The 15,171-nt window shown below is 54.3% G+C and overlaps 2 protein-coding genes and 1 long non-coding RNA gene across 3 annotated transcripts in view; 1 reads left to right on the top strand and 2 right to left on the bottom strand.

The window, feature by feature from the left end:
- Window positions 1–449: 449 nt before the first annotated feature.
- On the bottom strand, window positions 450–2,700 carry RSAD1 (radical S-adenosyl methionine domain containing 1). The gene is made up of 8 exons (XM_021555545.2): window positions 2,483–2,700; window positions 2,190–2,394; window positions 1,752–2,117; window positions 1,606–1,669; window positions 1,373–1,520; window positions 1,247–1,301; window positions 751–854; window positions 450–676 (listed from the first exon to the last, which is right to left on the bottom strand). Exons 1-8 carry the CDS (start codon window positions 2,698–2,700, stop codon window positions 550–552), a joined length of 1,287 nt encoding a protein of 428 aa, XP_021411220.2. The 3' UTR covers window positions 450–549.
- Window positions 2,701–3,417: 717 nt separating this feature from the next.
- On the top strand, window positions 3,418–4,981 carry LOC110484391 (uncharacterized). Its single transcript, XR_002467739.3, has 2 exons — window positions 3,418–3,813; window positions 4,525–4,981. It is a non-coding gene; the product is annotated as an uncharacterized LOC110484391 (long non-coding RNA).
- A 397-nt stretch (window positions 4,982–5,378) lies between these two features.
- Window positions 5,379–15,171, bottom strand: part of ACSF2 (acyl-CoA synthetase family member 2) — a 36,815-nt gene continuing 27,022 nt past the window's right edge. Inside the window, exons 11-16 of the mRNA XM_021554988.3 lie at window positions 7,885–7,992; window positions 7,633–7,784; window positions 7,045–7,186; window positions 5,890–6,000; window positions 5,673–5,741; window positions 5,379–5,583 (exon numbers count right to left, since the gene is read on the bottom strand). Coding sequence (XP_021410663.2) covers window positions 5,533–5,583; window positions 5,673–5,741; window positions 5,890–6,000; window positions 7,045–7,186; window positions 7,633–7,784; window positions 7,885–7,992 — 633 coding nt within the window. The 3' untranslated portion in view covers window positions 5,379–5,532. The remainder of the gene's footprint in view (window positions 5,584–5,672; window positions 5,742–5,889; window positions 6,001–7,044; window positions 7,187–7,632; window positions 7,785–7,884; window positions 7,993–15,171) is intronic.

Genomic DNA, 15,171 nt, shown 5'->3' with positions numbered 1-15,171 from the left:
ACTTGTGTGCTGAGCCTTAGTCTGACCCAAACTTTTATACACGAAATTGTTCTATATGCAATACATTACACAACCTTTCCATGCAGATTCAACCCCTGGACCCGCCTGTCCTCGCCTCTCATGCTAAATAGGTCCACGCCCTTCTGGCGTGGTTTGCTGTGGTGGTCTCTTGAGGCTGAAGATTGTGGTCTTCCTCACGGTTGAACTTTTAAACTTTTCTCCTTTGCACATGCACTTTCGGTCCTTTGGTGCTTATGGGAGTACCATCTGTCAGTCTCGGTAGGCTTAGGGACAGAGGAGACTCTTTATCTGGGTTCTTTGTATCTTCAGTCTTTTTTGGTGTTGTTCTTTATGCAAGCTTCAGAAATGTGCATTTTCTTATGCCCTTTTGTACCTTGGCAGATGTTTCTTAATTAAAAGGTTAAAATTCAAGACATAACTCTACAAGCTAGAATATAAGTGCTTAATTTATTTTGTTAACTTAAGTGAACTCCCAAAATCTCTGTTTCAGTTTATTATCTGTTATTATCCGTTACGGCTGCTCACAGTTCATTCCTCAGCTGGACCCCCACTCAGTGGGTGCCGGGCAGCGCCCAGCACCCGCCGCAGCTGCAAGAGCAGGTCGGGCAGCAGCGAGTCCAGCACGGCCAGGCCGGCCCAGGTGCACCGCAGGCCACTGGGAAAGAGGTGCTGGTGAGAGCCGGTGCCCCAGGAGACCCCCGGCCCTGCCCGCAGCTCCCCGGGGCTCACCCGCTGTCCAGGACAAGCCAGCCCTCCTGCTGCAGCGCCCGAGCCTCCCCCGGCTGCCCGAACACAGCCTGCAGGCTGAGCTGGGGGCAGAAGTGCCCCCAGCGCTGTGAGCCCAGGGCAAGAGAAGGATGTTAGTGATGGGGCATCAGCAACCCAGTACCCAAAGGGGCTGCAGGAGAACTGAAGAGCGGCTTTGGAGAAGGGAATGGAGTGACAGCAAAAGGGGTGATGGAAAAGGCAGATTTGGATAAGATATTGAGAAGAAATTCTGTGAGGGAGCTGAGGCCCTGACACAGGTTGCCTCGAGAAGCTGTGGATGCCACATCCCTGGAAATGCTCAAGGCGAGGTTTGACAGGGCTCAGAGCAACCTGGTCTAGTGGAAGGTGTCCCTGCCCACGGCAGGAGGTGAAACGAGATGGGCTTTAAGGTGCCACCCAATCCAAAGCATGACTAGCATCGGATCGATGCGGGGTGTCCCCACAGGTGGCTCCTCACCTCGTGTGTGATGCCTTCATCCGTGCGCAGTCCTAGGGAGAGCAGCTCCTCCAGCCTGTGGGGACACGGAGAGCTGTGAGGCAGCACAGACCGGGACGGGGCACAGGGAAGGACCCCAGTACTCACTGCTCCAGCGGGCTCAGCACCGCCCGGCTCCTGGTGCCGTGTCCCTGGCTCTGCACCTCCCGCATCCAGGCGACAGGCTCCAGGGTCTGCACACGGGCTTCTCGGCTGTGGCCGCCCTCAGCCCGCGGCACGAAGCGCCCGTGTGCCCCTGCAGCAGCCAGGCAGGGGACAAGGAGTTCCCAGGGCACATGGCCACACACTCCCCCGTCACTGCCCCTCCATCACCCCCTTACCTGGCCCCACACCGATGTACTGGTCACCGTGCCAGTATGAGAGGTTGTGGGTGCTGAGGGCGCCCTGTGGGAGAGCCCTGGGGTGAGGGTGAGCCTGCTGGGGGACCAGCATGACATTGGGGGTCACAGCAGGGGGAACATCCCACCTTCCGTGCAAAATTGGAGACCTCGTAATGGCGGAAGCCAGAGGCGACCAGCACACTCCGGGCAGTCTGGTACATGTCAGCCAGCAGATCCTGGGGGGGTGCAGGCAGCGCCCCACTCCTGACCTGCGCTGCCAGCGCCGTGCCCCGCTCCAGCATCAGCTGGTACAGGGAGATGTGGTCGTCACAGAGCCCCAGGGTCGCCTCCAGCCGGTGGGCCCAGGCGTCCCGGCTCTGTCCCGGCAGCCCAAACAGGAGGTCGATGGAGGTTCGGCCAGGAAAGAGCCCCCGCGCTGCTTCCACAGCCTTCCGTGCCTCCGCCGCCGTGTGCTCCCGGCCCAGCATCCTCAGCTCGGCGTCATCCAGCGACTGCGGAGGGAGCACGGTGCCCATGGGCTCACGGGGGGCTGCGGGGGCTGCGGCGGGGAGAGCCCCTCTCACCTGGACGCCGATGGAGATGCGGTTGACCCCAGCCGCCCTGAAGCCGGCAAGGTGAGACGCGCTGGTGGAGCTGGGGTTGGCCTCCAGCGTGACCTCAGCCGCGGGAGGAAGGCGGGCAGCGCCCGCCACAGCCTCCAACACCGCCGCCACAGTGCTGGGGCTGGCCAGGCTGGGGGTGCCCCCGCCGAAGAAGACGGAGGTGACGCTGTAGGGCAGAGGGTGGGGAACCTTAGAAACCTCAGGTGGGCACGGAAGGGGCCGGCACTCCGCAGGAGCCCACGCTGCGCACCCACCTGCGCACCTGGCTGAGGCGGAGCAGGGTCTGCGCCTCCCGCACCAGGCAGGCGCGCACGGCCGCCTCGTCCGCCGCCGGCACCACGTACGTGTTGAAGCTGCAGTAGGAGCAGCGCTTGCGGCAGTAGGGCCACTGCGGGATGCGGCGTGTGGGGGACAGCCGTGCCCTCACCCCCAGCCACTCCACTCTGAGGGGGACACCCCCGGCCCAGTGCATGGACAGCAGTGCCCCCCACCTGCCCCGCAAGGCGAACGACCCGCAGGTGTGACCGTCCGTGTGCACGGCTCGGGGAGCCCTCGGTTCAGGCCAGCCCCGTACACGCAGGGCTCTCCTCGGTGTGCACAACCCCGGGGTCCCACATGCCCGTACGTGTGTGCGAGCCCCAAGGAGCCACATTCACATCACCTGTGCAGACCCCGAGCCCCAGGGAGCCGCATTCACATCCACCTGTGCAGACCCCGAGCCCCAGGGAGCCGCATTCACATCACCTGTGCAGACCCCGAGCCCCCCAAGGTGTACACCCCCAGGACCCCGAGTGTGTCCCCACGCGTGTCCCCACGTGTGCACGGCCGTGCCTCCCCGCCCATTCACAGCCCGGGTCCCCCCGTGTCCCCGCTCACGTGCACGTAGAGCGCGGCTGTGGCGGGGGCGGCCGCTCCCGGTGCCGCTGCCGGGGCCGGTCCCGGGGCCGCTCCCGGTGCCGCTCCCGGGGCCGGTCCCGGGGCCGGTGCCGCTCCCGGGGCCGGTCCCGGTGCCGCTCCCGGGGCCGCTCCCGGTGCCGCTGCCGGGGCCGGTCCCGGGGCCGGTCCCGGTGCCGCTGCCGGTGCCGCTCCCGGGGCCGCTCCCGGTGCCGCTCCCGGTGCCGCTGCCGGGGCCGCTCCCGGGCCGGCCCCGCCGGGCACCGCCGCCGCCAGGCCCCGGGCGCAGCGCCGCGCCGCCGCCATGGCCCCGCCTGCACCGGGCGGGCCCGGGAAGGGTTTTCCGGAGTTTCGGCGGAGGAAGGTGGCCTGTGCCCACTCAAGTTTTGTGCAAACCCGCAGCTGACGAACCCCGACGTTAGTAGTTGTCTGTGTTCATAGTCACGAGGAACTCCGAAATTCCCATGACAAAGGCTGGGACTGCAGATTCCCGTTTCCAGGCCAGAAACGCGTAGTTCGGTGTAAACCACCCCTGTTGTAACCTTCCCTCTCCGGGGAGTTTCCGAGCAGGCAGCGAGGACTATAAGAGTGGGACTCGGGCACGGGCAGGGCAGAAGCCATTGAGCGAGCCTGGAGCACTGCACGCATGGAGGCTGCACTGGCAGACAAAACGGACAGCTTTTCCTCTTCCGTGAGTATTTACAGCCGGGGATGCATTATCTCAGGGGCTGGGAAGGGGCAGGGGGCACCGCGGGAGGCTGGCGAGGGCTGGATATGCTCTGGGGAAGGCATGGGAGGGTAGGGAAGGCTCCTTTGGTACCAGGCTCTGCCAGAGCTCACACCCATGTTTGGTGCTGCCCCACTCCCAGAACAGGAGCAGAAGTGGGGTGGCAGGGGCTGTTCCCCCTGTGCTGGCTGTGACCACGACCCACTGGTTTTCTTAGCAGTGTGTCTGTCCTCACTAGCCAGGGCTGGTGTCACTGTCATTACTTATCCACTGCCCCCCAGCTACAGCGAGCACATGGGGCACCTGTGGGCAGAGCAGGGGTTGTGCCAAAGGTGGAGGTACTCATCACGGAGAAGAGCAGAAGCTCCACTCGCTGCAGGCCTGCCCTGCACCTGGGTTTGTGCTGTGGGAAGCAAAAGGAGGTAAAGAGTCCTTCCCTAGACATCAGTCACAGAGGCTTTTTGTGTCCCCAAGGTCCCTGGCAACAACTGCTGCCATGCAGGTAACAGTTCTTCCCTTGGGAAGGAAGGTGACAGAGATAACCAGGGAAGGGAGGAGACGTGAGTGAAATGAGGAAGGATCAGTGCTGAAACCAGCCCCACATGCAGTGTGGGAACAGGAGAGGAACTTGCTGGAGCGACACTGACACAAACCATCCACGTTTTGTTCTTTCAGAGTGCAGACGTGGACAGGGGACTTGGCCCCGCCGTCTGCTTCCATGGGTAGAGCCCACAGCCAGCTGTGAGATGAAGGATTGAGACCTCGCTGACACTTCTTCTTTCTCCTCTTGCACTGCCCTCCACCCACCAGAGGAAGCCAAGCATGGAGGGGGCCCAGCCTCAGCTCTGCTTGGAAAGGAAGCAGGAGGGAGACAGCTGGAGGTCAGCGAGAGCTGGCAACAACATTATCTACACTGCAGCTGGCGTGGGACACTTCTGCTGGCAAAGAGGAGCTCTGCCATCCCTCCTCTCCCAGGAGTGTTTCATGGTTGGGAGGTACCAAATAACTCCCGTAAAATGCTGTCCCAGGTACGCTCTGCTTCACACTGCCAATTCTGGGACAGGAATTTTGGTATTTCTGCAACAACCTTACTGTCTTGTCCAAAACAACAAAATAAACAAAGCTGTGTCTATCTTGGAGAAGGGGTTTTTTTTGGGAAGCACCTGGGGGAGGTATGGGAACAGAATGAGCTTTTCTAGCCAGTTCTAGAGAGCCCCAATGCAAAGTCTCATTCTCTGAAGTGCCTGGCCCTCATTTCAGGGGTTCAGTCACTCCTAAATGATCCAGGAGTCTCACAACATCCAAGGTTGGGATAGGAAACCAGGCTAGGGCATTTGTGTCCATAAAATACCCACCAGCATATGTTCAACTCCTGTGAAATGGCTGCAGCCAAGCTGATCAGAGACACACAAAATTTTTAAACCTTCATAAGGTCTTTCAGTAACTGGACAGAATTCCAGAAATAAACATCCCTTCCTCACACCACAGTATTTCTGTTGGCAAAGAAACAAGTCCTACTGGGAAAAAAAAAAGGCACTTTGTTTTATTGATTAAAAGTGCCATCAGCCTGATGTCAGGGAGGGAAAGTCTCCATTGCATAGCCCAAGGAACAGGTGAAAACCAGACTCAGAGCTGACTGAAATAGGGTTGATTTGTCCTGGTTTTTGCTCTGCCTTCCCAATCTCAGAGCTGCAAGTGCTTCTCCATCTGCTCTCTCAACTTGTATTTCTGAATCTGGAATAGAGGGCAGAGAGCAGGGAGAGAGACTCAGAGAGAGCTGGGACAGAATGCCAGGGTTCCTGCCCTGCCCCAGCCCCTCTTACCTTGCCTGAGACAGTGAGTGGGTACTGGCTCACAAACACAACATAACGTGGGATCTTGAAATGCGAGATCTGGGAAGAGAAAAATTAGGGCTGAAGGAACAGCATGGCACTGCCAGGGCTGGGTCCCCCAGTGCTCTAAATCCATGGGCTTTCATCCACCAGTCCCCAGCAGCCACTGGGTGTACTGGTCTGGAAGGAAACAGGACTGGGAACCCACCTTCCCTTTGCAGAAAGCTTTGATCTCTTCCTTGGTGCAGTCCTGCCCAGCCCGCAGTCGGATGCAGGCACAGATCTCTTCTCCCATCCTCGAATCCTTCACACCAACCACCTGGTCAGGACAGATGGACAGTGTGACCCTTGGGGTGTCCCTGGCCTCCCACAGGGTCTGTGTGCTGGCCGTGGTGTGTTCCCTGATCCATACCACAGGGTGCTGGAGCATTGTGGATGCAACGTGGACCTGTCATCATCCCTCTGATTCCAAAAAAAAAGGGGCAAGAGGTTTCACAAACAACAAGGAGACAAGCCACGAGTGCCTCGGGATCTCCAGATGGAATGGCAGGGGAGGGATGAGGTTGAATTAAAGGATTATAATCACAGATCTTAGTGGGTCACTGCCTGTGACACCAGGAAATTAGCTTCCCAAGCCTGAGCTCTCTCCAAAGTTTGCTCCCACTATTCCACAAGAATCCTACTGTCATTCCCTGCCTTGAACCACTATCTCCAACTGCTAGAGACACGTTGATCCTTTTGAGTCCAGAGCAGTGACATAAAGCCCTAGAAACCACATAAACAGGGCTGGTTTGCAACCCATCTGCACTGGGACTGTTCCAAAGAGAGATGCTCGCCTGGCACCGGCAGAACTCTGACTAAATAAGCAGTTTATTTATGGGGAGACTTGTCTGGCACAAAACCTGAAGGAGAACAATCCCAGCAGACAGGGAACAGCTGCTCAGTCCTGGAAATCTTTGCTGTCTTGCAAAGGAGTGAAACAGTCTCACTCCTCATCTCCAGGGGCTTGTTGGAAGATTCTTCCTGGATGTCAGAGTTGAGCAATTATCAGTAAAAACTGTCCTTCCAGACTGCTTTCTGAGTAAGAATGTCAGAGGGAGTTATGAAAGTGGACAGTTTAAAACTGAAGAATGACAAGCACTTTGCAGACATGCAGCTGGAACACAAGGAGATTGCCACAATCCATATGCCCCGTGCCACTTCCATCCCATCAGCCTGTCCCTCCTCCTTGCTTACCAATATTACATAGAATTTGATGCTGAAAACAGGGAAAGACAACCAGGTTCCAAGCAGCAATTCCAGAAGCTTTATGTACAGGATTCCCAAAAACAGATTCTCACCCACCCCACCTCCTCCCACTCACCTGGACCTCCTCAACCTTGGGATGGGTGTGGAGGAACTGCTCAAGTTCTGATGGATAGATGTTCTCTCCTCCCCGAATAATCATGTCCTTGCAACGCCCTATAATTCTGCAGTAGCCATGCTCATTGAGGGTGGCGAGGTCCCTGCAATGACAGCACCCTTCTAGTACTGTCCCAGCTGGCTGGAAGCATGGCTGATGCTCCCACCCAGCCAGGGTGGTGTCAGAGGATAATGGCTGAGATGCCACCTGAGCACATGGAAGAGATCAAAGAGCTCCTCGTACAGAAACTGGCAGCATCCACACCACACAAGCACCAGGATTTAGGGGGGAGGCAATGCCTGGCCCTGCCCTGTACCCCCACAATCCCTCCATGCACAAGTGGCCAGTGACAATCCCCCTCTGCAGGGACACTCAGCACCGAGGTCTCTCTGCTAAAAGCAGTTCTGAAGTGTCACAGAGAGATCAGAGGGATAAACTGGGACAGTTTTCTCTACTTTGGAAATCCCAGCCAAGCACTCCTATACACACCCATGCCTCCTCACCCGGTGCCACCCTGTGGGACCATCTGGGAGAAGCTCTGAGACTCACCCTGTCTTGTACCACCTCTCAGCAGTGACCACTTCACTTGTCTTGGCAGCGTCATTCCAGTAGCCCAGCATGACGCAGTAGCCACGGATCTGAAGCTCCCCTGGAGCGTTCAGAGGCACACACTGCCCTGTTTCTGGATCCTCAATTTTTGCCTAGAAGAGAAGAAGGGCTTAGTTGGACATCAGCCCCAGACAGGGAGGATGGAGTGAGGTCTGCTGAGCACCTGGAGCACATGGGAAAGGTCATGGTCACCTCTGTGTGGGGAAAGATGTATCCCACTGTCTCGGTTTTCTGGTCCATGTTGTCATTGGGGAACCCCATGAAGGTGACAGGGCTGTTTTCTGTGGTCCCATAGGCAACCTGCAAGCACAGGAGAGGAAATGTGTCTCAAGGGGAAAGAGGACCACACAGCTTCAGACACAGGAATGACAAACTGGTCATGACTGCAGGGGAGAGTGGGGTGTGAGGAGGATGTTCTCCCAAGCCACTCAGGTGACAGGCAGTCCTGCCCTGCTGGCTGTGGATGGGGCCCTCCAGACACTTCTCCAGAGAGTCTTGGACAAACAGGAGCTAGAGCATCTCTGCACCTGCCTGACACAGCCTTCATCTCCCTCACAGTGCTCCTGACCCCATCATATTGTCAATGCAGGCGAACCCAGTGGGAAGAAATGATGATGTCTGACTCAGTTCAGAAGGCTGAATGATTTCTTTATTATAACTGTGCTATAATACATTAATATACTATATAAAGGAAGATACTAAAACTACAAACCTACTTTCTCTAACTACCAAATCTAACTCACTCCCAACTCGTGCCCCTCTCTGAGAGCCCAGCTCCAGGTGGGTTGGATTGGCCACCAGGCTCAAACAATCCTCACCAGAATCCAACCAAGCAATCACCCCAGGTAAACAATTCTCCAAGCACGTTCCACATGAGAAAAATGAGGAGCAGAAATATAAATTGTTTTCTCTTTCTTTCTCTCTGTGCACCTCTATGAAAAATCCTGAGAGACAGAAATGTCCCTGTTTCCCACATCACCCACAACACCTGGGGTGTCATGCACTTTTGACACCCTAACTGCTGTTCTTGGAGGACTCCAGGGCTTGCCATCCTCTTTTTCAACCCTTGCTTCTCCAAGCCCTGTCCTGTACCACCTCTGCCAGACACCGACTTTGCCTTGGTGCCCTTGCAGCCAGGGTACTGAGTTCACCTTGCATCTCTAGCAACTCAGAGAACAGGACAACACTTTGGGAAAACCCTGGAGCCAGCAGCAGACCTGTGTGGGAGACAGCGTGTCCTGCAGCATGGCTGCTTGCTGCAGATCCTTTTGCAGACATCAGCCCCTGTAATCCTTGTAAGGGCATCACGAGGCTGCTCAACACTTGGCACAGCTGCCCTTACAGACCCAGAGCCTCACAGCAGTACAAAAGCTTCTTGCTGCTAAACCTCCTTCACAGCTAATCCCGATGGCAGGCTCTGAGCCACCTCAGCTGAAGGTCACTTCTCCTCAGAGGAAAATTCCAGTGCTTTATGCCCAGCTCAGTGGCCAGGCTGAGGCAGCAGGAGCTGCACAGGAGGTGCCCTGGGCAGCTCTGAGCTGCACCAACAGCACCATCGCTGGGATTGCTGCTACATCTCTAGCTCCTGGGAGCTGTGTTTCAGCAGTGGGAGCTGCTGGAGCACTGCTCTGGTGTCTCTGGCCCACTCAGAGTAATGCCATCCCAGTAATGTCAACTGTGGCTGCTTTGCTGGGAGAGCATGGCTGTGAAAGGGCTGATGTGGGAAGTATTTCCTCATTTCTCCTGCAGTTCTCCAGACTGACACGTGAGCAGCTCTGACCCCCAGATTGCCCTGGCACCCAGATCTGATCAGTTCCTTCCCAGGTGTGCCTACATGGGCATGGGCTGGGCACGGTGTTCACCCAACTCCAGGCACTGTGCCCCAAATTAATGTGGAGCTTGGCAAAGGACTATGATGCAGCATGTGAACAAGGATGAAAATATTGTGAATGAGCTGAACACAACACTGGTATGGGGTACAACAGCATGTAATAACACTGGAGCACTTGGCTCTTTCCCCTGCTTGGAGCTGCTGGAGGATCTCATGTTGGGCACAGTCTGTCACAACGGCTGATGCTCTTGTTGACTGCACCAGGGTCAGCATGAATCCAAGCTGGAGCCTGCTTCTACCCAGGAATCTGGAGAAGAACTTCTCCAGGATGCTGCAGGCACCATCTGGTGCAAACTGCTCTGCTTGGAGCCTGGCAGCCCCCAAGGAGCAACTGTGAATAGACTTCTGCTCCCAGACACAAGGACAACTTCCCAGCTGGGTGCAAACCCACAGAGTCTCATGCTCAGACTGGATTTCTCTCCCACCCACTAATACGAGTCCTGTGGCTGCATCAAATGACTGACCAGACCCAAATCCAAGACCTTAAACACTTATTAAAAATCCCAGTGCCTTTGTTTTTTTTTTTGTTTTACTCTGCTGGATGAATTGCAGTGTGGGTCCCAGGATCCCAGCCAAGCCCTGAGTCAATCCTTGCTGCCTCTCCAGGTCGCTCCAGCAGTTTAATTGGATGCAGGAGTAGGCAGCTCCCTGGCAGGATGGTGCTGTGGGTGCTGTGGCTCACCAGGCTCCTCCACATGCCTAGCACTGTGCCCTAGACCCCAAACACCAGCTATTGATGCCTTGGCCTGTGGCTTGTCCCCATAAACACCCTCATACCCTCAGAAATGGGCTTCCCAGCTGGTTCAGAGGACAACACAGGTCTGAACCAGCCTCTCATCTAACTACTGCCTTCCCTTGCCTGCACCAGCACATCACTCTGTAGCCAGATACCAGGATGTGCTCCAGATTTCTCCAAGATGTTATCCCCCTCTTAGGATGCTTATCCACAGCTGTATTCCTGGGATGGAGGCAAGGGATGAAGCAAATACTTGTGACAGCACAGCTGTCTTCCCAACCTTTTTCTGACACGTGGACCATCCCACATGGCCATTGTCAGCAGCAGGCAAAACAACACTTCCATGAAACTCCACACACTAATTTAAACTTGGAGATATCCATGAAGATTCCTAGCCATCATGACCCAAGGGGACACTTAACATCATTCAGCCTTGTCATCTGGTGTAATTCAGTCCAGAAAACCTCACCCAATAATTTCAGCATCAGCTCCATAATTTCCACTGGAGCTGTATGTGGTGTCAAAGCAGAGCTTTCCAGAGGCAAAGATTCCAACTTGGACCTTTGGCTTCAAGAGGAGCTACAAGAATACAAAATATAATTGACCACAAAGCCCTTTTTTACTGTAGGACCACAAGTGACCCCCCAACACCCCGATCAGTCCCACCCTCAGTGATGACAAAGACAGCTCCAAAACAAACTGCTGCCTTACTTGCTCCTACCAACAAGAGATTCATTCTTTGTGAATCCCAAGCCTCTGTATAAACCAGGAATAAAAAGAACATCTTAGCAGAACTGTGTTTTTTAAAACACATTTCCCAAACATTTCCTGCTAGTGCTGTTTAAATACTGGTCACTGTGGAACAGGCAAACAGCCTGAAGAGGGAAGCGTCTAAAAATTAAAAATAAAGTAAAAACAATCAGACTCCAGTCTCTTTAGTAAACATTTGGGAGGCAGGCTGATCTGGTGCGGACTGTGGGGACTCTGAAGACCCTGGGTTTTTCCCAACTGTGCTGCTTATTTACTGTGTAACTTGGAAGAAGCCACATCAGCCCTCTGCTTCTTGGTTTTCCCTGGCATTCGACAGCAATAAAAACACCCAGTGTCCTCCACATTCATCTGCTGCTGAACGGCTGTCATGAAAAGGCTGGGGCTTTAACCACCAGCACCCAAGTGGGTTATACTGGGTGGGACTGGAGCAGAAGGTCAGGGCTGCAGAAAAGCCTGAGTTCCTTGGAGGACACCCTAGCCTGGACCTGAGCACTGCTCAGGGAGGATCTTCGCACTCCCCGTCACCACCCTCCAGTTGTGCCATGCTGCCATGATGATGGCAGGGCTTGAACTGACAGACTAAAGCCGACAGAAATAGAGCTTTGCTGGAGACAATATTGGCCTTGGAAAAACAGCAGCAAATTGACTGTGAAATAATAGGGATTTTCAGACTTCAAAGAGGGCATACATGAACAACAGCAAGCAGACTGGCAACCCAAGAGGTGTGTGCAGGCACCTCGAAGAGCCCTTTGAACCCCTCTCAGTGTAACATGCTGGAAGGATCTCATTATCCCTAAACCCGTGCTGACTGTGTCTGTCTTGGATATCTCCACCTGAGTCAACCCCATTCCTTCCCATCACAGCCAGCTCCAAATCATTCTTAACTGAGCAAGAACCTTGCCTCACTCACTGCCATTTCCCCTGCTCACTGCCAAGATCACTCTAAACGTTTCTGTCCCCTGGGGACACGCATCTCCTTGCTTTAGAGATATCCCACTATCCCAAATCATATTGGAATATTCCTGAACCTTCAGGTCAACTTTGCTGCTGCAAAAAAACAACTTCTGATCGCATCCAGCCTGTGCACATTGAGATCTCATTTCCTTCCCCAGCAACAGTACCATCTTTGTGTCAAAAACATCAGGACACAAACAAGCAGGTCTTGCAGCAAAAATCTCCAAGGGTGACCACCCTGTTGACATCTCTCCACCAAGAGAGCTGTCAGAGAGTCCCAGTTTGGATGGGGCTTAAAAGAGAGCCCAGAAATATTAGGTGCCCAAAGCACCTTCTTTGTGCTGTGGCATGCAATGGCTTTGCCTCAGGAGGAGACCAAAAGGACAACCCAGAGTGCCCAGGCTGAGACTGGGAATGAATCTCCTGTGACTGCCCAGTGAGGACAGGCTGCTCCTCGTGCTCTTGAGTTAAAGCTCCTCTCTTCTCTCCAGGCCAAGCAGAAGACTTGAGGCTTGGAAGTGTTTCCCCCTTCCTGCCAGCAGTGCAGAAGTGCTGCCCAGTGGCAACCAGCAAAGATATGGGCAGTCACTGGTTTATCCACAGTGCCATAAAAGGTCTTTGCCGTGCAATTAACTCCATCATCCCTATTGCTGATGCCAATGCATTTGGGAAAAGTGAAATTAAATTCAAAAAGTGAGAGGAAATGTAGAAAGTGTCACGTGAAGGTAGAAAACCAATGGTTTGGGGGCATCGGGATGCTGAAAGCTATTGGAGAAGGAAATTCAGCAAAAATCTAGGAGCAAAGGTTTTGGAGGTTTTATGGATTTGGAGAGCTCAGCTCCGACCAAACACATGGCTGGAAGTCTGGAATCATGTTGCATCCATGAGGCATTTTAAATGTTCTCACAGCCCATTTCCACAGCTACAGAAACCAGCTACTCATCAGGTCCTCCCCAAAACAAGGTGGGGTGGGACGAGGAGGCCAAGGACAAGCAGAAATGTTGTCACCACATTTTCCATTTTGAGAACAGAGGGAACTAATGGCGGGGGAACATTTGGGAAAGTCAGAAGCCTTGCATGGATCAGTGGTGCTCCACAAGGGGAGAAGGCTCTGCAAACCAGGACAAGAGCCCTGGCCAGAGCAGGGAGATGCTAGGGAACATCTGGTGCCTTGCAGGGTGGACACAGCAGGGCTGGGAGAGGCTGTAAGGGCTGGGTGAGCTTCACTGGAGAGGCCAAGAGCCTCATCCAGCAGCTGCTGGAATCAGCAGAAGGGAAGGGTGGGTGGACATCAATGGGAAGCCAAACTGGCAGCAGATCAATGGGTGGAGGCCATGTTACAGTGGAAGAAAACCATCAGAAGGAAGGAGGTAGACCCACCATCACCTCCTCCAGCTCAACAAGCAGCCCTCACACTGCAGTATAGGGACTCTTCAAGTATTTAAAATAAAAATGGCAATTCAGGTCTGAACTCAGAGCCCTGGATGCTACTGCTGGGACAGGAGCTGCCTGGAAGAGAGGGGAACCCAGGAAAGCCTCAGGGACTCCCCTTTGCCCACCACCACAGCTCCTCAAACACTGTGTGGAGTGTACTCCACCCTTGGGACAAATCCATGGGACACTGCTGAACTTGCACCTTCTCCCAGCCCAGCACCCAGGGGCTCAGCTCCACAAGAGCTGGGACACTCCAGGACACCCCCAGAACTGCCTGAGCCCCAGCTTCAGCCAAAATGAGGAGGGCTGCACCCCAAGGCCAGCCACACTGGTGCCACTCCCAGAAGGTGATTGCAAGTCTGCATTGTCACAGGAAACCAGATCTGGAGCCCCAAAAGCTACAGAATCAGGCTTAAAAGAGCAATGGACAATTAACTATGGAGCTGTCTTGCTATGCCAGAACTGTTCATACATATAAAAATAAAGATTAAACCATCTCCAGTGTTGTACCAAACTAGGTCAGACCTGCAGCATCAAAGAAACACCCCAAATCTATATTTATACTGCTTCAAAAACTCTATTTGCTTAGCCCACAATGCCTCAAAAGAGGAGAGAAGGGGAGTCCAGCATCTGCAAATCACCAGGAATGTTTGCAGAACTGTTAATCAATTAAGAAACAGAGGTGGCAGGATAATCCTGCCTCAATGTCCTTGCAGTGCTGGTCCCAGGGGATGTGTGAGGCAGGAGCTGGCCATGGGGACACCAACACTGCCCCATTGTCACCTGCAGACTGCAAACCACCCACGAGTGGGACCCAGGCTGGCTTTTGAGGATGGCTGGACATTTGCTGGCCAGTTGAGGGCTGCAAAACCCGGTGTGGGAAGAGCAGAGCCGTCCAGTGAGCAGCTCAAAACACAAACAGCCTGGAGCCAGGGGAGAGGTGCCAGCTGTGGCAGATGCCAAACAGCTCCCACCACAGGAATGCGCTTGCCGAGGCATGGAAATCAAAAAATACTAAAGGAAAGAACTTCCTTTTATTCACCATTTGAGTCTGGAGAAATGGATCTGAGGAACAGACACCTTTTCCCTCTTGCTACTCCACTGTTGCACCAGTAATAACCTGGCATCCACCTAAACTATAGTTCAGGATCAGGACTGGCAGGAGTGCTGAAGCAGGGACAGCTTCCCACCTCACACCAGCATGGTGGCAGCTATAGCCCAGCATTTTCACATGGAAGCTACACTTCACTGGTGTCCACAGTGAAGTCCACAGTGTCCACAGCACACCCATCCCTGCAGGGAGAGAGTGTCTCCGTCCCCCCAAATCTGCAATTTCAGCCAGCAAACAGATAAAGGGTGGAAGAAAGTGAATTTTATCCTGAGAGGAAGAAAGAGAAGGAGGTTTGAGCAGTTTAACCATTGAAAAGAGTCTTGTTCCAGAAATACAGAGGGGCAGGATGTATTTATGGATGGGGTTTGCAAGGTCCTCACCAGCTTTTTGTTCCAACCTGACCCACACTGGCCAAAATCTCTGCAGAAGCAGTAAGCTGTTAGATGACTTTTTTTTTTTTTGCAAGGGGATGGGAAATCCAAGTGCCAGACTCTCAGTGAAGGAGCACAGATTCAGTCCCCAGATTCAGTGTCCAGCAGAAACAGGCAGGGTTTTAAATATCACCCACCAGTTGCTTTTGCA

The sequence above is a fragment of the Lonchura striata genome, chromosome 19, assembly GCF_046129695.1.
Source record: "Lonchura striata isolate bLonStr1 chromosome 19, bLonStr1.mat, whole genome shotgun sequence".
NCBI classification, from domain to species: domain Eukaryota; kingdom Metazoa; phylum Chordata; class Aves; order Passeriformes; family Estrildidae; genus Lonchura; species Lonchura striata.
Note: the sequence above shows the minus strand (reverse complement) of the source record. Positions and strands in the feature narration are given on the sequence as shown.